The 21784-nt window shown below is 51.4% G+C and overlaps 1 protein-coding gene across 7 annotated transcripts; it reads right to left on the bottom strand.

The window, feature by feature from the left end:
• Positions 1-2035: 2035 nt before the first annotated feature.
• On the bottom strand, positions 2036-17010 carry LZTS3 (leucine zipper tumor suppressor family member 3). 7 transcript variants are annotated; one of them, XM_072619774.1, is made up of 6 exons: positions 16833-16966; positions 8980-9071; positions 7677-7769; positions 5934-6422; positions 4562-5470; positions 2036-4315 (listed from the first exon to the last, which is right to left on the bottom strand). In XM_072619774.1, the coding sequence occupies exons 4-6, from the start codon at positions 6402-6404 to the stop codon at positions 3557-3559; spliced, it is 2139 nt and encodes a 712-aa protein (XP_072475875.1). In that variant the 5' UTR covers positions 6405-6422; positions 7677-7769; positions 8980-9071; positions 16833-16966; the 3' UTR covers positions 2036-3556. The 7 variants fall into 7 exon arrangements, with proteins under 7 accessions (XP_072475875.1, XP_072475872.1, XP_072475874.1 ...); XM_072619771.1 differs by lacking the exon at positions 7677-7769; XM_072619773.1 differs by lacking the exons at positions 7677-7769; positions 16833-16966 and adding an exon at positions 10681-10740.
• Positions 17011-21784: the final 4774 nt, after the last annotated feature.

Below are 21784 nucleotides of genomic sequence, written 5' to 3'. Positions count from 1 at the left end.
TAAAGGGCCCAAGGTCTTCCTGTGCATCCTGGGTCATCTCCAGTTATCCTGAGGAATATCAGGTCTCTGGATTCAGATGGTTCTGGAGGAGAAGTGAGGCTGGTGACCTGTACAGCCCTCCCTCACTCAAAACAAAGTCAAGTGCAAGTCATGTCATTATTTCTCTGATGGCATGGTCTTCGGCAATGAAGGATGAACACAATCTCTGCCCCCAGTGTACCATACCCCATATTATATGTATCTCCCTATGTATCTCAAAAGGTGTGTGTTGGAGAAAGACAATTGTTATATTATATTACTATGTATCTTATCAGGGGAGTTTAGGAGCTAGACTTTGGTTATATGTATCTCATTAGGAGTGTGTTGGAGGAAGCCAGTTGTTACATGTATCTCCCTGTGTATCTTATCAGGGGTGCAAAGGAGCAAGTCAAACAATTGTTAAATTTTTAGCTCAGCATTTATGCCTCCAAAGTCAGCAATCGTTACAAAATCAGGGCATGATTGTTTTGTTTTCTTGCTTTAAGAAAGTGATAATAGTGGAGATTAAACTTAAAAAGTGTATATATAGTGCATACATGTGTGTAGGGGGGGCTCTTGTTAAAAATTTACCAGCACCCCCTACTTATCCCTCTTTACAGACTGCAAACTCTTTGAAGACAACTTTTTTATTTAACATTTAAGACAGTTAAGTAAGTGCTTAGTAAATATTTGAATCTGAAAATGACTATAATGCAGAATGTTCAATCGGTAGCAAAGAGAGTTCCCAGCAAAGGCCTATGGGAATTTTTGAAAAGGGAAATATCATTTTCACCAGAGGGCAGGGTAGCTTCATGGAGTGGACAATGAACTGGGCCTTGAAGCAAACCTGTCATAAATAACAATATGGGGGACCCTAGAGGGGAGGTGGTAGAGGTGTAGGGGTGTGTGTGTGTGTGTGTGTGTGTGTGTGTGTGTGTGTGTGTGTTAAAACCAGACATAAAAATGGCATGATAGGAAGAGGAGAGGGAGAACAGTCCAATTGGCTAGAACATCGACTAGTGACTAGCTCCATAGTATGAAGCAAGGGTAAAAAGAAATCTAATATTAAGGCCATCAGAGATGGCCTTGAATGCCAGGGTCAGGAGTGTGTAATTGATTCAATAAGCAATGGGAAGAAGCCTGGAGATTTTTGCGGTATGAGAGCATCATTAACAATGAATTAGAAAGATTACCCCACCAGCACTTGTGGGGTGAAGTGGGTTCTAGTGGATGCAGGGCTTGCAGGAGTCAGCCTGAGAAGCACCACACAATCCAGGTTTTTACTTTCTTGGTAATGTGCTTTGAGTATTTTTCCTCTAGAAGAAAAAAAGAGAGGAAGTCACTTCCTCTTCTAGAAAAGGAAAAAAACCCTTCTCTCTTTGATGGAGAAAGTAGAGCCTGAAGCCCAAGAACTAATGTCAGTACTGTTTTTCTGCATACAGAGGTCAGGGAGCAATTAACCCTTTACCCCAAGTAGAAGAGATATCTGTTCTTCCCACTCAATTTTACAGATAAGGGAATTGAAGTAACTCCCAAGGTCTCAGAGGGATGGCAGAGTTGGAGCCAGAGACCAGCCAGAGGCTCCTGCTGCCAGGAAGATGGAACAGAGGTGGTTACAACATTGGAGTCCAATGTAAGACTCAGACCTGTGTAGAAGCCTGAGCCCACCCTTACCTGCTGGGACCTTCCACCAATACCTATGTTGTGCTGAACGACTGCCTCCAAATGGAATGGAGCTCAGTCAGACCAAGACTGGGCCTTCATTCTTGCTCAGCAATTGTTTCCTCAAGGAGGGGGCTTCACTGGGTCTGGATAGTTGGGGCCCAAAGGTACTAACAAAGAAAGTCTGACACAATCCTTTGCCTAGGCCAGGGGTAGGAAACCTGCTGCAGATCCCCCACCCCTGGACTAAATAAATGTAGTAGGGCCAGCAGACTCCTGGAATGTGAACTTCATGTGCCCTCCCTCTTAACAATCCAGCATGCCCCCAATAAAGACAGAGACCAGGGAAGGCCCCTTTAGAGGGGTTGGCCTTTCATTTTTTATTTCTTTGTGAAAACCCCAAAAGTCCTGCACAGTTGGAAAAACAAATAGACAAGGGTTTTATTCTTTTAAGACCCCATTTCCTCTCAAAGGCTGAGGGTGTTCCTACTTTTATAGGCTGTGCAGCCTTCCTCTGTCCCTCACCCCAAGGGCTTAGCTTTCCGTGCCTACCCCCATCTGTTCCTTGGCTCTTTCCCCAGGGGGTTAGCCTGTCCATCTGTGCCCTTGAGGGTCAGTCTGGCCATCATGCTCCTGGGGTGTCTTAGGGGTCTAAAGAATTTGAAGGGTGGTTATTCAAGAATGGTCCTAGTTGGGCTGGGGCAGTCAGAGCTTGGAGTTGTGGGGGCCCATTGATTTTAGGGGGTGGGGTTGGGAGGGCACAAGATTTACCAGCTCCCCCCAGGTCAGTTCTGGGATGGGGGGAGATGACTTTGTTGAACCTCCCTGTTATTGCTGGTGAATCCCAAGAAGGCCCCCACCTCTAGCCCCATCACAGGAAGGCCTGGTGTCACTTCCCTAAAATAACCCAAACCCTAAAGGTGTGTATGAAATGCTTCAGAGATGCGTCAGAGATCAAGCTTCTTGCCCCAAGGATGGGGGTGGGGAGGTGGTTAGGCTGGGGGCCATGTTCAGCCTTGGAGGTTAGGGAGGAGAATAGGGAGAGATACTGGGGCAGGGACTGAGTGACTGAGATTGGGGAGGGGGTGGAATAGGTGTTGAGATGGCAGGACCCAGACAAACTGATAGACACTCAACTCCCATCTCCATCCACACAGAACTCCTAGGCTTTCAGCCGCCAACTCTACTTCCTGCACCTCATGCACAACTTACCCCCCAACTGTCCTAGAGAACAAAGTGCTGAAGGGGTCCTTGCCTCTGTTGAAGGGTGTGTGTGGGGAGGGCCCTAGGGTCTTTGGTCGAGCCGAGCAGATACCCCCAATTAAAAAGTGCATGGAGGAAATGGGGTCTGGGGACTCGGCAAGGGCTGGGATAGGGAGATGCAGGGGAGACACTGGTCCAGGACTCGCTGAAAGTGTGCTTTGGGATCATCGGTGGTCAGGGCCAGTCTCCAGCTTCTCCAAGTCCCACTCCACCGGCTACCTACTTAAGTTTCTATGTGCCTCTACCCCTAACCCCACCGGGGATCCTGAGCAGACTAGCCAGTGCCTTCCTCCTCCTCCTCCTCCTCCTCCAGGCAGGGGCCTGGGATTGGAAGCCTAGAGTTCGGGAATGGAAAATCTTGGGGCTGACACAGTGTGGGCGTGGGTGGATAGGGGTATGGTCACCGCAGCTTCGTGAACCTCTTTGGTCTGGGGACTCTGGGGAAGGGGAATGGAAGCTGGGGTTCCCCAGGGGTGGGGCCATGGACCTAGATTCAGGACCGGAAGGCCACCATAGGTCATTGGGGGTGGGGCCTTGGTCGTCTTGTCCAAACTAGAAAAACACGTCGAGCGAGTTCAGCGCCCACGGAGCCGTCCCTCGGGGCCGGCTGCGGTCAGATTTCGGTGGATTCGATGCGTTCCAGGCGGGACGGGGTCCAGGCCTTCTTCTCCTCCCCTGCGCCGCCGTGGGCCGCGGGCACGGGGCCGGGCAGAGGCACGGGGCCGGGCAGGTTGGCACCCGCGGCGCCCAGCTCCCCGAGGCGCCGGGCCAGCTCTTGGTTGCGCTGGTACATCTCCACGTAGTTGAGCTGCAGCTGCTTCTGGTACTCGATGACCTTCTCCTTCTCCTCCAGCCACACGCGCCGCTCCTCCGCGAAGCCCGCGCCCTGCCGCTCCCGGGCGCGCCGCTCGGCCGCCAGCTCGGCCTGCAGCCGGCCCACCTCCCGCCGCAGGGCCCGGGCTCCGGCCGCGTCCGTCGCGTCGCCCTCCCCGTCCTGGGGGGGGCCCGAGGACGAGGAGGAAGAGGAGGACGCCGCGGCCTGTCTGCGCATCTTGGCCTCGTCGCTCTCGCAAAGCTCGGCGGGCTCCCCGGGGGCGGCGGCGGCGGTGCCGTCGGCGGCCGCGGCCTCCCCGGCCCGAGGCTCGCTGGGGCCCAAGCGGTCCCGTGGGCGCAGCCCCGGGCCCAGCTCCGCCTCGCCCTGCAGCGAGTCCCGCAAGGTCAGCAGCTGCTCCTCCTTCTGGCGCAGGGAGGCCCGGCCCTCCCGCAGCTGCGAGCGCAGCCCCACGATCTCGCTCAGCTTCTGGCTCACGTCCGCCTGCGACTCCTTCAGCTGCTGCTTCAGCAGCGAGATCTCGCCTGCCTTCTGGCACACCTGGGGGCGAGCGAGGGGCCTCCTACAGCATGCCCAGCAGCGCCCCAGCGCGAGACCCTCCCCGGCCCCCACCCTACCCACGCCCTGGCCCACGCGATCCCAAAGGTCGTTCTTGCTTGTGCCTCTCCGGCCCCCTCTACGGAGGAGATCGGGCTGCGGGTGCTGGAAAAGGCACCTGCCAGGCGTGTGGGGTTTTTTTTTATCTGCAAGCCTAGTTTAGCCCTCAAGCCCACGCAGCTCCCTCACCTCCCACTTGGTCTCCTCCATACGGGGCAAGAAGTCAGCCTGCTCCTTCTGGCAGGCGGCCACCTTTTCCTGGAGGTCATCTCGCTGCCGAGCGAGCCTGGCCGCGTCTTCCTGCAGCTGCTTCTTGTCCTGCTGGAGCCGCAGCACCTGCATTTGCAGGCCCTGCTGGGCCCGCTGGGCGCGGCGGGTCACCTGCTGCAGCTTCCCCGCACAGTTCTGCCTCAACTCCTCCATCTCCCGCTCCCACACCTTCTGCCGCTCCTCGAACACCTGGGCAATGGCAGCCTCGCTCTGCTCCAGGCTTCTCCGCAGCCCCGCCACCTCCTGCTCCTTCTCCCATAGGCGCTCCTCCAGCTCCTGGATCACTGCATCCGGTGAAGGGGGAGAGGCCGGGAAAGAGCCCAGGCCTCCCCCAACCCCTGCCACGCCGCTGGTGCCGCTGCCCTCCCCAGAGCCCAGGGGATTCAGCCTACCAAAGGATGGTGTGCTCTTGCTGGAGGCCCTCCCACTGTCGGAAGAGGAGAGCTCATGATAGCCAGGGCCCCCACTGCTGGGGCCGCCCCCGCCCCCATAGCTGGCTGTGCCGATGCGGTTGATGTGACTGGTGGAGGCACTCAGGGGTGCTAGGTGCTGGCTGTAGCCCGAGCTGTACGTAGGCAGACTGGTCAGGGAGTTTCGGCCTGAGTCGGAGAGTCCTCCACCCCCACTGCTGCTTCCACCCCCCCCACTGTTGCTGCCTGCGGGGGTCATAGTCCGTGCCTTGTCCAGCCCACCACCCTTCAGGCCCCCAGGGCCTTTGCGCCCATCTGTTGCCCCATTGCTTTGGGGCGGACACAGGTTTTGCATGGAATGGAAGTTCTTGGGCACAACTGGCTTGAAGGCTGACGGTCTCACCAGAGGCTCTGTGCACTGCAAGAGAAGACAGGGCCTCAGGATGGGGTGCCTCCACTCCCAGGATGGGGAGGGAAGCAGCTATCAGGGCTGAGGGTCTGTTTCACAGGCACTAGGGGAGGGGAGGCCCTTCTGCTCATTATGTAAGGAGAAGATGGGGGTGGGAACTCAAGACAGTTTGCCCTCCTCTGCTCACACACTAAGAAAAACCGACAGGGCTTCAAGCTGGGATCTCAGGTTCTGTATGGTAGGGGAGGCGGCATCAATGGGGTTGGGCCCTCCACCCACAAGCCTCCCTATTCATAGCCCCTCCAGCTAGAAGGGTATTACTCTAGAAATATTTCAATCTAGGATATTCCTTACACTGACTGTTCAGGGACAAGAGGGGCAACCCCTCCCCCCCCTTGAAGGCCCTCCTCTGCTGGGGGCCGAGTGGGGAAAGAGTTGCCTAAAGATAGCACAGGCCATGTGCAGGGCTGACCTGGTCCAGCTTGCCAGAGGTGGGCAGGATCTTCGGTGGGTGGCTGGGCTCCCGGTACTGGGGTGGGGCCTTGTCACTGCCGCTGTTGACCATGTTGCCACAGACATCTGTCCGGTCTCCACTGACACCACCACTGGCCCCGGCCCGCAGATCCCCGTTGAGGTACAAGGAGTTGCCCAGGCCTTTGTCCTCGGAGGGATATCTGGCTGGGAGGTCCCCACTGCCAGACCCTGGCCCATTGCCCCTTGGCCCAGGGTAGCCCCCTCGGCCACCTCCACCTGAGCCCCCACCTGTCCGCGTGCCCACGCTCTTCATGGCAAATTCTTGGGCATGGGCCACACCACTGCCCACACTGCCCATGGCCACAAGGCGAGGGGCTGCGGGGCGGGGCTCAGGTGGCCGAGGGGCAAAGGCCAGGAGGGGGTCACGGCCAGGGTCAGCGCACACGGACAGGGTTTCCAGTTTCGCCATGGCTGAGTGAACGGGGCACTGCAGACAAGGGGGCTGGTCAGCCAGGGGACACTTCCCTCTGGTCCCAGCCTCCACAGCCCCAGAATGGTCCTTCACTCCTTCATTCATCCAACTAACATCTATTAAATGTCTACTATATGTGTAAAAGGTTGCAAAGCAGAGGGCAGTGAATCGGCCAGGAAGACCTGGGTTCAGATCCCTCTTCTGACACATATTAGCTGTGAGGCCCTAAGCAAATCCTTTAATCTCTCCATACTTTAGGCAACTCCCTAAAAGAGAGAAGGCACCACTCTGCAAGAAAACTTCCTCTTCTAAGTATTCCTTATAGGGGGGAACCTGCAGCCTCAAGGCCACATGTGACCCTCTAGGTCCTCAAGTACAGCCCTTGGAATGATTCCAAACTTTGAAGAACAAATCCCCTTAATAAAAGGATTTGTTCTGTAAAACTTGGACTCAGTCAAAAGGCCAAAGTCCCTGTGTGTGGAGAGTCTAGTGCTGGTTATTATAGGGGATAAAAATTTAGATGACACATAATGACCTCAGAGAACTTATGGTCTAGTAAGGAATAAGAGAACTCCATATAACTCTGACATGATTATCATGCACCATGAAAAGGATGTCTTTTGTGAATTTGAGAGGTGACCTGGGTTTCATGTCAGACTGTCCTCATTTCTGGGCAATGGGCAAACTTGAGTTGTGTGCCACAGTACAGTGGAATACAGTTACACATTTAGAGTCAGAAGCCCTGGGATTGAATGACAGGTCTTGCTACCTGTGTGACCTTGATTGAGTCCCTGTCTTCTCTGGACCTCAGTTTCCTAATCTGCAAAATGTCTAGGGACCTTCCAGCTCCAAATCCAAAAACTCTAGGTGCTCTTAGAATCATTGGTATATACTGCCCCTTGTGGGCAAAGCAGAGCAGTTGACTCTAGGTAACCAAGAAGCTGGTGATAATAGAATGGGAGTATCCTGTAGGAGCCCTAGGCTTCGAAGAAAACACCAGGCAAGTGACAGCTGGAGGGAGGCAGAAAGAATCAAGAGGCAGGCTAGGCCTGGGACTCCTGAGCTACAGAAGAAATTAAGAGGCTTGGGTCCTACCCAGGTGTCCTGGGTTCTGACTCCTGGTGCAAGTCATTTCAACTCTGAACCTCAGTTTCCTTATCTGTAAAACAGGGATAACCAGCCACCTCCTTAAAAAAGATTGCTATGGACTTTGTAAACTTGATAGTGCAAAAGAAATGAGGGCAGTTATTTTTATTTTTTTCTACATACCTCTTAATTTCCTGTAATCCTATTATGGAGAGTTTTCTGTGTGACCTCTTTCCTTTGTGAATAAATGCTGAAATTCACCCTCATTCTTGTGGTCTGGAGTATGTGGAGATGGGGGGGAGGGTGGAGCAGAAAGGAAGGAGGAGGAAAATGGCAGAATCAGGGTCCAGGGACAGTGGCCAGCAGAGCCAAGGAAAGGAGGGGGGTATGCCAGGCCTCTGACTCTAGGGACATAGGTAGGCTCAGGGCCACAGGACATCAGGGAGTTGAGGATTTGAGCTAGGGCTTAGAAATCAGGCAAGAACAGAACTAGTAAAGGAGAATTCTAAGGCAGTAGTTACATAATCCTCAGCACCAGTCTGGAAGTGGAGTTGATGTCCCAAGAGGTTAAAGAGAGGTTCTTTTACAGCACTAATAATAATGCTATGGTGTAGCATTTTCCCCCGAAAGAACTTTCCTCCCAACAATCTTGTAAGATAGGTGCTGTAAGTTTTATCATCTCCATTCTACAGCTGGGGAAACTGAGGCTCAGAGAGATTATGCATTTTGTCCATGGTCACACAGTTCATGTAGCAGAATCAGTTCAAATATAAGTCTTGCAGCTCCAAGTTCAATACTCTATCATAATGCAGCATATGTATTCCAGGAAGACCGCCCCCCCCCCAAAAAAAGATTGGGAGGGCCCAAAGAGGAATGCCCTATTTGTTTACATTTATTTATTAGGGGTGAGGGGACAACAGGGAAGGCTTCCTGAGGAGATGGCTTAAGCAGGAGATGGCAGAAAGTGGTCCAGTTGAGCTGGACCACAGGAAAAAGATGGGGTAGCTGAGGAAGGATACAATGAGGGTAGGCATCAGGAGAGGAAAGAGGACAGAAATGTAGCTTGGTAGCAGGTTGTGGAAGGCTTTGAAGACCAGGCAGAGAAGTCTGAACTTTCCCCAGTAGGTACTAAAGAAGACCACTGAAGACTTTTACCAATTTGGGCCTAATTCCAACACTCCCAGACCCTGGGAGTTGATTCATGTGGGGGCAACACATGGTAGCAACTTCCCTATGCCTTCCTTGGGCTTGTGGTTGGGCTCCAGCGGGATGACAAGCTCACCAAACATAGCTAGGCTTGTCTTGGCTAACAGACACACTGTCTCTCTTTGGGCCCTTCCTTCCAAAGCTTCCCAGGTGGGTAGGGTCTGTCCGCATGTCATAGTGGATCAATGGAGAGCTAAACTCAGATGCAAGAAGACCTAGGTTTGAATCCTGCCTCCGCCACTTACTAGCTTTGTGACGCTGGGTGGGTGGTTGAACCTACCTAGAGTGTGGCTTTATTCATCTGGGGTGGATGGTCTCTTCTTGCTCTCATTCTATGATTCCATAATTCCTCAACGATATGACCTTGAGAACCTTGGGGAGGCAGCAGGATACAATAGAAAGGGAGTTGGATTTAGAGACTGGACTTGGTCAAGGCCAAAGTGCAGTGTGGGTCGTGATGGGGCCCACGGGGAAGCAGAAGCGGAGGGCCAGGAGATGCTGGGGGAGTGCAGGGGATGGGATGTGGTCACTGACTAGGTAGGAGAGCCAAAGGTAGGGGAAGTCAAAGGTAGCTCCCAAATTGTGAACAAGGGAAACTGGTGAGAAAGGGTGCCTGGATTTCTCTTCCTCCTCTTCTCTAAGTCCCAGCTGAAATCTTGCTTTCTGCCAGAAGCCTTTCCCCATCCTCCTTAATGCTAGTGGCTTCCCTCTGGGTCACCTAGGATTGCTCTTGTATACAGTGTACCTTATTTGCTCATAGTTGTTTGTGTGCTTTTTTCCCACTAGAATGTGAGCTCTTTGAGACCTTTTACCTTTCTTAGTATGTCCAGTGCATGGCACATAGTAAGGCTCCAAATACTTGACTTGACTGACAGAATAAAGTCAGGAGACAAGAGGGAGGGGGAGAGGACTAAGAGGTCAAGGTCAGAGGCAGAATGACAGTAACACATCTGTGGAGTTTAAAGAATGCCTTCCTCACAACCACCCCGTTAATATTCCCATTGTACAGATGAGGAAACTGAGGCTCAACTGATCAATTGTATTACCCAGGATCCCACAGCTGGAAAAGGACTAGAGCTCAGACTTAAACTCATATCTCTCTTGGCTACAAGTCCAGTACTCTTTCAAGTCTCAATGGCAAGCATCTGTGTAGAGGTGGCAATTAAAGACATGGGGGAGAAATGAATTTGCCAAAGGAGAGTGGAGAGAGAAAAGACAGCCCACTGCCAGCCCCTGGGCTCCCACTGACCCCACATGGGGATGTCTAGGCTTGGAAAGGGCCTCTGATCACTCCTGGGGGACTCGGCTTAGACCTGTGTCTTCACGGCTCTTCCTTCTCTGGTCTCAGCCTCTGGACCTACAGGTGAGGGGCTCTGGCAACCCTGACCTTGAAGAAGTCCCTTCCCCCACTCTGAGCTGGAGTCTTTCCCTTTGTAAAAAGAGGAGATTGAACTTGGATCTCTAAGCTCTAACAGTCAGTAAAACATGCCTGGCTCCAGGGGTCACTTTATCTCAGACTTTGGTTTCGTCTTCCCTTGTTGTAACACACACCGGGAGGGCCATGCTGGGTCCAGGCCCCTCACTTTTCCACTCCTTAGCCTAACACAAAAGGTTCACCAGCCAGTACTAACACTCACTTGGGGAGTGGGGAGGAAGGGGAAGGGACATACTTAAACCTCCTCCATTTATCATTAACCTCACCACCTGCCCCGATCCCCTTCCCAACCCCAACACTGGAATGCGGAAATGGGGGGAGGGGTGTGTGTGTTTGTGCCTTCACTCCTGGGCACCTTTACAGGTGTGTGCACATATCTGGGAAGGGGGAAAAGCAGAAACAAGGGAGGAACAATGGGAGGTCTATGTACTGCCCCCCCTCCCCAGCAGTTAAATCTGAGGAGGTGCTAGAAAGATACCCAAATATCCCAGCCCACAGTGACCTAATCCTATTAGCCAGGAGCCCCCTGGTCTGAGGGTCACTCACCCAGAGCGTTTGGAGATGGTGGTGCTGCCATTCTCTGCTTATTGGGTCCCTTGCCCCACCCCTCAAGCTCCTACCAGGCAAAAGGAGGGGCCTGGCCTTTAACCCTGTCCCTGCTGAAGCCCTACCAGTATTATGAGAGTGTCTGAGGGGAAGGGGATGGATCAGATGGGAAGAAGGGATGCACAGAACAGACAAGAAAGGTGCTGATGGGGTGGGGGCAAAGCTGGAGGCCTTCTGAAAGTTTAGGAAGTGAAGGAGGGGCTTCAGGGGAGGGAATAGGTGGGTTGGCCAGAGCCTCTCCTTGGCCCAAGACCTGAGAAATTCATCTGAAACTACACACTCCTAGGTTGGCACCTGGGGCACTATTCCTCCAGAATTCCCTCCAGTGTCTGCACTAGGGGTGAGGAATCCATATCTCTTAAGGAGTATCACACACTCTGATCACTGCCAGGGGACTGTGTCCTGAGGGGGAAGCAGCCAGCCCAGCCCTCCAAGAAGGCAGGCAATGCCTTAGAGTACAAATGTTCCAGAAAGGAAAGTGTGAGACCTTTACACACTGCACCCCCCCTACACACACACAAGCACACGTGAGCTCCCTCAGAACCTAGCTAGGGAGTCCTCACTTCTGGGAGGCCTTCTCTCTTCAAACTCTCTGCTGTTTTCTGTAAATACAGACTCCTGGGTTGGGCATTATCCCATCTGCTGCCTGGCCTTCCCCAACACACACTATCCAAGACAGGTGTCGCTCTGTGTCTGGAGGGGTTGGCTCATGTTACTTCTTTTGGGGATTTCTGGGTTGAGCCCTGGTGGGGGGCATAAGTGGAGTCTGTCCTTTTGTCCCCAAACAGCTGAGATAGGTGTTTGATTACCCTCCCCACCCCACTTCAAATGAACTGAGCCAGGTCGATCGATGGCACTTATTAGGGAGAGGAATTGGGGCAAGGATTGATTCCTTCCTGGTACATGGGCCCAAGCTTGATTCCCTAGACTTTCACCTTTGCTGATTTTAGTACCAGCCTCTGAAATCTCTTCACCAATTCCTCCTTCCCAATAGTATTCCAGCTCTATGACAAGGGGTATAATCCATCCATTAATTTAGGTGGCAAATATTCATGAAGGGTTCCCATCTCTTCTCATAGAATCAAGAATGCAAGGGACCTAAAAGACAATGCAGCCAGAGGGCAGGAGGGGTCTTAATCTTTTTTTTTGCATCACATATCCTTTCAATCTGATAAAGCCTATGAATATCTTCTGGGAATAATGTTTTAAAATTTATCAGCACACATAGGATGGCAAAAGAAACCAATTAGATTGAAATACAGTTATCAAATTTTTTTAAAAACAAGTTCACAGACCCCAGATGAAGATCTCCTGATTTAGTTCAACCTTCTCATTTTACAGAGAGAAACTGAGGCCCAGAGAAAAGGAAGGACTTACTCAAGGTCATGTAGATAAGTAGAATAGCCAGAATTTGAAACCAGTACTTCTGACTTTAAATCCAGGGTTCTATCTGTTGTGCCACTAAATCTCCTTAGAGGATACAATTTCTCATATTGTCTCCTTGGACATTCACTCCAAGACCTGCTTCCTGAACTGCAGGAAATTAGACTCACTGAATAATTCTTTCCTTGTGCTGTTAATTTTTTGAACCTAAGTGTGGAACTTTGCATTTATCCCTATTTCATTTCATCTTTAGTAGAAACAGAAATGTATACACATTAACACTGACTTTTAAGAAAAGGCAAAGTCAGACTTGGAAGGGGACAAAACCACTTGTTAGTTATTCGGTAAGATGTGGCATGCCATAGACAGCAAGTAGATTTGGCTATAGGAAGCTCTGGGTTCAAATTCCACTTCTGAGTCTATACATTACAGATGGGCTGTCTGTTAATTCATTTAGTTCCATCTCAGAACCACTTGCTGGGGGAGGGAGTTGTTCAACTTGTTGATGTTTATGATGTTCAAAAATATTATCTTTTAAACTGTCACCTTACCAGATTCTGCTCATCATTATGGCCTGCTGAGATCTTTTTGGATCCTGACTACGTTGTCTAACAAGTTAGCTACCGCTCCCAGCTTTGTGGCATCTGAAAATCTGATACATATGCCAACAATGTTTTCATTATCCAAATAACTGATAAAAATGTTACTGATCTTTGAAGCCTTCACCAGAGCTCTAATCTGACCACATTCCCTAGCCTCACACTACTTCTAACGCCAGTAGATTGCTAAAGGTCTCAATGCTCCCCATTTTCTTCCTTCCCATCCTCTGTAGATAGCCTATGTGAAATAGTATCAGGGGAGCAGATTATACTATTTCTAAGGTCTTTTCCAGGATTTCTAAGATCTTAGGACCATCTTAGGTGGCCACAGCACTGGGATGAGGGGTTAGAGGCTGCAGAAACCAGAGGACGCCATTGCCCTTCAGGCCCTTCTTTCTGGCTTCATTTATGAGATTAGTTTTCAGCTTGTGGTCAACCCTGACTCCTAGATTCATTTCTGCCATGTTCGAGATTTGTGCCTTTTTTCATTTCTATTCCCCATCTCCAGGCTCCTTGCCCCTCCCCAACCAATTTTGCAAACAATCAGATTTATCTTCCTCATGCACAAAGTTGCCCATAAAACTCCCCAGCACACCAATCTTCAAGGGCTCCCTATTTGCCCTGGGGATAAATTCCATAGTCCTGAGTCTAACATTCAAGACCCTACCTCATGTGATCCTCAGTCCCCTTCCTGGTCTTATCTGGGAGAGGGAGGCAGGAGGATGTCATGGAAACAAGACTGAATGTGGGTTTGTCCCCTTCCAAGTCTGGCTTTCCTTTTTTTTTTAAAGAGTCATAGTTAATATGTATACATTTGTTTCTACTAAAGATGAAATGAAATTGGGATAAATGCAACCTTCTAGTAGTAGAAGGGTCTACTACCTTCTACTTATATGACCAAGTCATTTCCCACCTCAAGGCAGGAGTCTCTTCATCTGTTTGGGGTAAATGCTTTCTAAGGTCCCTTCCCAGACTAAATCCTATGATCTTAGAGTTCCACATTGTTCTAGGCATGTCTTCTGTTTCCATCAGGCCAGAATCTGAGTCCTCCAAACATGCCAGGATAATGCCAGTGCTGAAGGCACTGTCAGGCTCCCATCACACGTGTGTTCTCTTCTCTCTCCTCCCCCAGTACATAGTAGGCATTAGTAAACACTTACGGTCAGCTCAAGCCCTACCTTGAAGCTCTCCCTAGCTACATCTGTACGACATCAGCCTTAGGAGAGAATTTAGGAATCCCCTTTTATGGATGAAGAAACTAAGGCATGGAGCCCCATAGGTCTCCTGACTACCAGCCCAGCACCACCTTCTTTAGCCCCTGTCTATCTCACCCACTTCTGAACTCCCGCAGCCCTGGATTATGCCAGCACACTGCAGGACATGGAGCGCCCTGTTCTCAGTCTCGTGGGAGAGTTTGAGCCTTCTCTCCAGACTTGGTGAGCTTCCTGAGTACCATGGCTTAAGCTTGCCCCTTCTCAGTGCAACTCTTCAGTTCAATTCAAACATTTATCAAGCTCTTGAACTGTGTTAGTCACTGGGGATGTAAAGATAGAAAGAGAAAAGCACACTCCCCTGACCCTAACCCTACCTGACCCAGGCTCAAGATGGGGCTAGGCTCAGGCAGCTGGGCGATCTAGGGAACAGTCTGAGCTCAAGCATTCCCTAATTGTGCAACTCTGGGCAAGTCACTTAATCTCTCTTAGCTTCAGTTTCCCCATCTGTAAAATGAGGATAATTGTAGCACCTACCTCCCAGGATTGTAGTGAGGATCAAATGAGATAACCTATGGACAGGGCTACATAAAAGCTAGCTTTTATTATTATTATTGGGAACTGGGCATGAAGGTCCTAAGCTGAGACCTTTCTTTCTCTTCCCTCTAATTCCTCCCCAACCTTTCCAGATTTCTTTTGTTTACGGTCTTCCCCCATCTGACTTTAAGCTCCTGGGTGGCAGGGATTGTCTTTTTCTTTCTTATTTGCATCCTAGTGTCCAGACATACAGTAGTAGTTCAAGAAATGCTTAGTGATTAACTATTCCTCAGGCTTCAGAAGGGGGACTGCATGACGTCCTGGAGGGAGCACCCTCATAGCACTACGCGGGTGAGGAAGAGGTTCAATTATCTGGCAGCCTGGGAAAGAAAGTTCTGACCCTTTTCTGGGCATCAGTTTTCCCATTTTCATAATAATGGGGCTAGTCTGGTTGATCTCTACAGTCATTAACAGCTTAAAGGGGCCATGTGACTCTACCGTCTGCTCCCCTCAGATATCATAGATGGCTCCCTTGGGCAAGGGGAATGGTGTATTCATTATCTAGACCACTAGCCCCAGGCCTGTGCAGCCAACATTTTAGAGCAAAGAACCCACCTTGACTCTCACTCTCTCTCTGTCTCTCTGTCTCTGTCTCTCTCTCTCTCCCTCTCCACCCCAGACTACCAGAATAATCTTTTTCATGCACAAACTAGTCACAACAAACCAAGTAAGTGATTATGGTCATATGGATCAAAGATTTAAAGTTGGAATAGCTCTTATGGAAGAGTCTAGTTCAATCCCTTCATTTTATAAATGAAGAAACTGAGGCCCAGAGGTGAAGTGATTTGTTCATGATCACAAAAGAAGTGACAGAGCTCAGATTTGAGGCTAGGTCCTCTGACTCTTGATCCAGTCCTCTTTCCTTTGTACCTCTCATGTCTCTCTCCGCCCCCCCCCCCCCCCCCCAGTAGCTCCCTGTTGCCTATCTTGTGAAGTTAAAATGCCTGTACCTAGAGTTCCAGGACCTCCACAATCTGGCCCCCCCTGGCCTTTCCAGCCTCATTTTGCACTTTCCCCATGTTCTCCAACCAAACTGGCCTCTTCTCTGCCCCCAAGATGCCTCTCAGTCTCCCTGTGACCATTCCCTTACATGCTCTGTGGCTTTGTTCCTAATGTTTCCAATGCCCCAGCTACTTTCTAACCTGAAAGGTGCCATCTTTTTCACCAGGTCTTCCCTGATGCTCCCTCCTCCCCTCCTTAGTAATGACTTTCCATCTCAGACTCCCCCTAACTATGTAATCCAAGAGAAATGTTATTCCCCTAGTAGCCAACAAGGTCCTTGAGGGCAGAAGCTCATTGCCATCTAATACTCTGTACCTCCTCATGGCTTACCACAGGCCTGGGTACACATTCTGCACTTAATAGATGCTTGCTGAATGAATGAACATGAGCAGCAGGGGCTGCTCCACCACCAACTGCCCTCCCCCAATCCTATGCACTACCATCCTGGGTCCCAAAGTCTGAAGAGGGAAGTCAGGACATGAATGCTTAAAAGGTGGGCAAACTGACCATACAGGTTAGCCTGAGGATGAGTCAAGGAACAAAAAACAGGTCAAGTAAATCTGGGAAAGCTTCTCCCAGGACAGGCTTTGGAGTCCAATTCTGGGGGAGGGAAGAAGGACAAGAAGAGAAAGGAGGGAGGGAGCACAGGTGGATGAAGAGGAGGGGGATGTCCAAGACCCAAGGGACACTGGCCTCCATCCTTACCTGGTACTTGGGATAGGCTGAAAGGGGGGGTCAGGATTTTGTAAGATGAGACCTCAAGTGCAGTGGTGGGCTAGGACTTGTAGTCCTGTCTTGGTGCTGGTCTCCCCCCGCCCCCAAATCCGGCAGCCTCTGTCTGGATGCCCGAAGGCTTAGAGGGCACCCTCCCACAAGCATGACCAGGGGACTGGTGACCCAGGTGTCCGGCTCTATTCCTGGTCCCTCTGCCCCCCTGACCCCCGTCTGGGTGGCGTCCTCAGGCTGGGGATGGAGAGGACATATGGAACCAGGGACCCAGGTGTCCGAGGGAGAAAGGGGAAGGGAGGAAGGCTGGGATTCCCCGGCGCCACCCCCGGGCACAGTGGGTACCCACGGAGCCCCTGGACCCCCGACCCCAACCTAGGGTGGCAGTGACGTCATCCCGGCCGCGCCCCTCCTCGCGTGACGTCATCGCCCGCCCCACTCCCCACCGAGACCCCGTCCCCACGCCAGGGCACGCGTGGGGGCAGTGCTCCCGCCCCCCTCCCGGAGCGGGCACCGCGGCACGGAGGGCCGAGGACATCCACGGGCCCCCACACCCCAAGCCGCGCTCACTCACTGTCTCTGCCAGCGAGGCCGGGGTCTCTGCGCCTCCGCCTCCCGCTGGCGCTGCTGCAGCCGAAGCCCGAGAGCTGGAGAGCGGGCGGGCGGGCGCTGGGCGCGGGGAGCGGCCCGCGGGCTCCGGCGCCCCCGCCCCTCCGCTCCCAGCTCGACTCCGGCTCCGCTCCTGCGGCAAACGCCAGCCCCCCCGAAGCCACGCCCCCTCCCGCCCAGGCCACACCCTCCCGCTCCGCCAATCGAGCTGCCAGGGCGGGGCCAAAGCAGATCCCGCCCCCTCCGGGCTCGCGTCCTGGCCCCCTCCCCACTGAGCCGCAGCTGTCCGTCTGTCCACCTCGCTTCCTCGCTAATCCTCCCCACTCCTGCCCTGCCTAGACCCGGAGGAGGGCACCTCTTCGCCCCCGCTGACTCTGGCCTTAGCACCCCCCCCCGCCGGCCTCAGTTTCTCCAGATGTCAATCGACGGGGACGGACTAAATTTCCCGGTGAGGTCCCTTCCCGCTTTAAGTCCTCGGATCCGCCCGGGGCTGAGCCGTCCCTGGTGGGACGAGGCCAGAGCTCCCACAGGCACTCCTCCCAGCCCGGCCGGAGAGCAAGAGACCACCGGGGGTCCTCGCGTGCAGGGCTCTTCTGCGAGCACCGGAGAAAAAAAGATCACGGGAGCAACTTTCCAACCGACTCGGGTGACCCTGGAGCAGCCAGGCAGAGTTAGGGGACATCCAAGGTCAAAGGCCAGAGACCCCACCTCTGCAGAGTGGACTATCTGGTCCTGGCCGACGGAAGCCCGGGCCCCAAGGCAGGGAGGGAGGACGTCCAGGCCGGATCTTCCCCCACCCCTCCAGACCGGTCCGTCTCCTCCCACATTACCGTAGGGTCCACCCAGCCCAGTGCCTCCACTTCAGGTCTCTGCTGAGACGCATGCAGACACAAGATAGAAGGGGAGTGGGAGTCGGGCGGACCACTGGGCTCAATCTGGGGTCGAGACAGATCCAGAAAGCATTTCCCTGATTCCTAGCCAAGCAATGCCTCCCTCCCCTTCTCCCCCGCTCCCACACGCACTAACCCGGCTCCGGCCAGCCTGGGGCGGTAAGGGTGGGAGCGTGAACTGGATTAGCGCTATTTTCACCGGGGAAGGAGGCCTCACCCTCCACACTTTCTCCAAACCGTCCCTGACCCTGTTTCTATTCCCAGCCTCCAAGCACCCCTGCCCTTCAACAACTCTCACAGGCAAATTCCTTTAATACATCCATAGTCACTGCCCCCACCTCCGTAAGCCTCTCACCACCCTCAAGAAACAGTTTTCTCCAAGGTCACCAGACTTCCTTATCTAAACCGCCAAATCCAACGCTCATCTTCCAGGAATTCCCTACTTTTTACTCTGCTGACCCCTTTCTGATCTTCCCTTTCTTACAGTTCTTTCCTGCTTCTCCTCTACCTCTTTAAATCCTTTCCAAGAGTCAAAAATCTGGCTTCAAGTCTTGTTGCTATTACTTACAAACTATGTGATGTTAGACAAACGTCACTTGCCACTGAAAGACATACAGGTGTGAAGTCTCCAAGACCTGGCTTGAGTTCAGATATTGCCTCTGACATACACTGGCTGTGACCATGGGCAAGTCACTCGGTCTCTAGTCTCTCCTCTCTTCCTCTCCACTCCCACCTTATGACCATAAACTAGCAACAAGATGCATATCTGCATATGTAGAGGAGCTTTCCACATTGGGAGTCACCCAAACCGCTGAAATGTCTGCTCCAGAGCCCTTAGGCCAGCCCACCCCCATGCCCATCCATTGATAGGTTATCTCACTAGGTCCTAACATGGATCAAGAAAATGCACGTGAAACAGCATCTAAATGTCAACTCTATTGGAAGTCCCAAAGTCTTAGTGAAGCTTCATGCTCTAATAGCTTAAAATTGTACAAAGACTTTTGGAACAGTCTTCTCACTTGTTCATCAGCTTGTCCTAGTTATCTCCACTGACAATGTCCAGTTTGCATGATAGTATAGCTAGCATGGGTCCTAAGCATGAATTGAACCCGTCTGCCCTGACTCTGAGTTCAGCGCCATTATTCCTATCTCCCTGATACTCTGCCTGGAATCACACCCCATGACTCTTCAAAGTCCATTAGGACTAGCCTGTCCTTCACTGTCTCCCAGAGCTCCCCACTCTTGCCAGTCCATTCTTTCCTCCCAAGGTCTCCTCTATCAGTCTTCTCTGTTCCAGATTCTCATCTTTGCTCTGGCATTCCCCCACCCTTTTCCTGTCCCTTTACACCTAAATTTTTGCAAATCTAATAGATTTCAGCTGGTCACCTCCCCTCCCCCAAGGCTCCATTCTGCAGGTCAGCTTAAACTCCCCAGCCTGGCCCTTAAATCCCTCCATGATGTAAGCCTACCCTCCCTTTCCAATGTCTTCCCAGGCTCCCCAAATATGAGCCTTTCCAATTTTAGCCAGGTCCTTTCCTCACTTTTCATGTATATCACTGCTGCCTTCCTGCCCTGCTTGGGTCTTAGCCAGTCCAGAAATATCTCATCTCCTTCAAATCTTACCAAGGGCCTGGAATGCTCTGCCGCCTCCCAGAAGCCACCTGTGTTGCTCCCTTGTATGCACCCCTACTGGAGCCTGGTCTCTGAACCACTACAAAGGGGCTCACCTACCACTGGACCTTAGGATGTCATTGTTTCTTGGCTTGGCTCTCTGTGAGAAGCTAAACTCACATGTAAGGACTATGTCTACCACCGCGATCATGCAAAACTGGGCACTGCTCCTGAGTTAAACTGGGCTCACATTCCCTCTTTACAATTCTCAGAAGGTCCCTGGTCCTGGAATCTTAGATTCAGAAGACACTTTAGATGATGTCAGTGCAAACTTCTGCCTACTGAATCAATTGTTTAGAAAACTCCAGATAGGTGATCTTCAGCCTCAGGTTGAAGATATGGGGACCTCACTTCCTTAATTTAGACAGCTTTGCCTGTTGGGAAACTCCTACTTGAAGTCAAAACCTGCTTCCCTACAATCTCCCCCACTGCTCTTAGCTCTGTCCCTGGGAGCAAACAAAATCTAAGCCCTCTTCCACATCAAAGTAATTCAGGTTTTTGGGAGCACCAGCCTCAAGTCTCACATCTCTGACTACTGGCATTCTCCATCTAGAAGTCCTGATGGTGTGTCAAACTCAAAATTCAACCCACCTCTCCCCTCAAAAACCCAAGAACAACGCCTCCCTTTGACTTCCCTCCATCTCTTGAAGGGATCAAAACTGCCCTTCACCCAAGCGTTTCTGATGGCTCTTCCTCCCTCACAATCTGTTGCCAATTCAGCCTCCCTAATCTCTTCAAGCTGTTCCCTCCTCTTCACTGATACTACTGCCACTCCTCTAGTTTAGCCCTTTGTCACTGTAACAACCTCCCAGCTGATATACCCACCTTCAGTCTCTCCCTTCTTCATCCCATTCTTTTTGGTCGGTTGTTTCATTGTTTTCAGTTATGTTCAATTCTTCATGACCCCATTTGGCACTTTCTTGGCAGAGATAATAGTTTGCCATTTCCTTCTCCACCTCATTTTACAGATGAAGAACTGAGGCCAACAGGGTTAAGTGACTTGTCCAGGGTCATACAGCTAGTATTTGTGAGTCTGGATTTGAACTCAGGAAGGTGAGTTTTCCTGACTCCAGGACAGATGCTCTATCAACTATACCACCTAGCTATGCCATTCCAACCTTCAGACAGCTACTAAACATACAGACCTGACCAGATCACTTCTTTGCTTAAAAGACTTCTAGGTCTCTCCTGCTTAAAGCAAAAAACAAAAATTCCTTACTCTGGGCCTCAGTGCCTCCATAATGGGGCTCCAACCACTCTTTCTAGGTTTATTTCACAGCACAACCGTTAAAGTATCATACATTTCTGCCAAACTGAGGCATTAGTTATTTTCCAGTCTTGGCCTGTACTACCCTCCTTCCATGCCTCACTTGATTAGGCCCTCCCCAATGCCTGCAATGCCTTCCTTTGCCATTTCCCCCATGAAGGATGTCCTGATCATGCCAAGTGAAAGGGACGTCTCCCCTCTTCCAGTTTTCTTGTGCATTTACCTGGATGTGTCTCTTGCACTCACATTTTCAATATTTATATCATTCAGAGCATAATTGCTCACCTACATCTGTATTCTCTCCTCCCTGCCTCCCCAATCCCCCATCACAATTCCACTGTGTATGCCCTCTGAGCAGAGAACAAGCTATTTCCTATTTTCTCTTTATTTCCATTGGTCCTTCTCCTGGTTGCTTCCCCCGGAATGGGCTGGAAAAGCCTGGAGAGCTTTGGAGTTGGAGATGAGACTTTTGGGTTTAACTCCGGGCCGTGACCCTTAGAAACCAAGAAACCAAGGCCAAGTTCCCTAACAGGAGGCTCCAAAGCATCTGTGGTATTGCCTTGATTTAGAAGATGAAAGTGCTGACCTAAGACCCTTCCTGGGCCATGAGGAAGGTATGCTGTAAGAACAGGTCTCAGGCAGTGATGTCAAACAAAAAAGGGGGGCAGGGCACTCATCCTCACCTAAGAACCTCTACAGGTACATACAGACTTACCTTTTAAAATGTAATGTTACCGAGGGGGATTTTTTATTTTTTTGCATTTTTATTTTTTTGCTAAATTATTTCCCAACTACATTTTAATCAAGTTCAGGCCACACTTGGGAGTGTTGCCTGCAGGCTTGACCTTTGTTACCTCTGCTTTAAGGTATACAAAGACCTACCATATGAGGCAGGAAGTGCTTGGGTTATTATCCCTACTTTACAGAATAGGAAACTGAGTCTCCAGAGAGATAAAATAACTTGCGCCAAGCTACTTGGAATACTACAGAAAATTGGGGTATCAAGTCCTCCCAGATGGAGGTGTGAACAAAGGGATGAAGAAAGAGGGGTAGGAATGGGAGGGCTGAAGGCTCTCTATCCCCTTCATC

This window comes from Notamacropus eugenii, chromosome 6 (assembly GCF_028372415.1).
Source record: "Notamacropus eugenii isolate mMacEug1 chromosome 6, mMacEug1.pri_v2, whole genome shotgun sequence".
Classification (NCBI taxonomy): domain Eukaryota; kingdom Metazoa; phylum Chordata; class Mammalia; order Diprotodontia; family Macropodidae; genus Notamacropus; species Notamacropus eugenii.
Note: the sequence above shows the minus strand (reverse complement) of the source record. Positions and strands in the feature narration are given on the sequence as shown.

Bases quoted from the DNA above. Each gene is read 5' to 3' on its own strand.
- LZTS3 (XM_072619778.1), bottom strand. From the start codon at position 6,404: ATGGCGAAACTGGAAACCCTGTCCGTGTGCGCTGACCCTGGCCGTGAC. The intron at 5,471-5,933 runs GTCAGCCCTGCA...CTTCTCTTGCAG, and splicing joins CCTCTGGCAAGCTGGACCAG to TGCACAGAGCCTCTGGTGAG. The intron at 4,316-4,561 runs GTGAGGGAGCTG...GCTCGCCCCCAG, and splicing joins TGGAGGAGACCAAGTGGGAG to GTGTGCCAGAAGGCAGGCGA.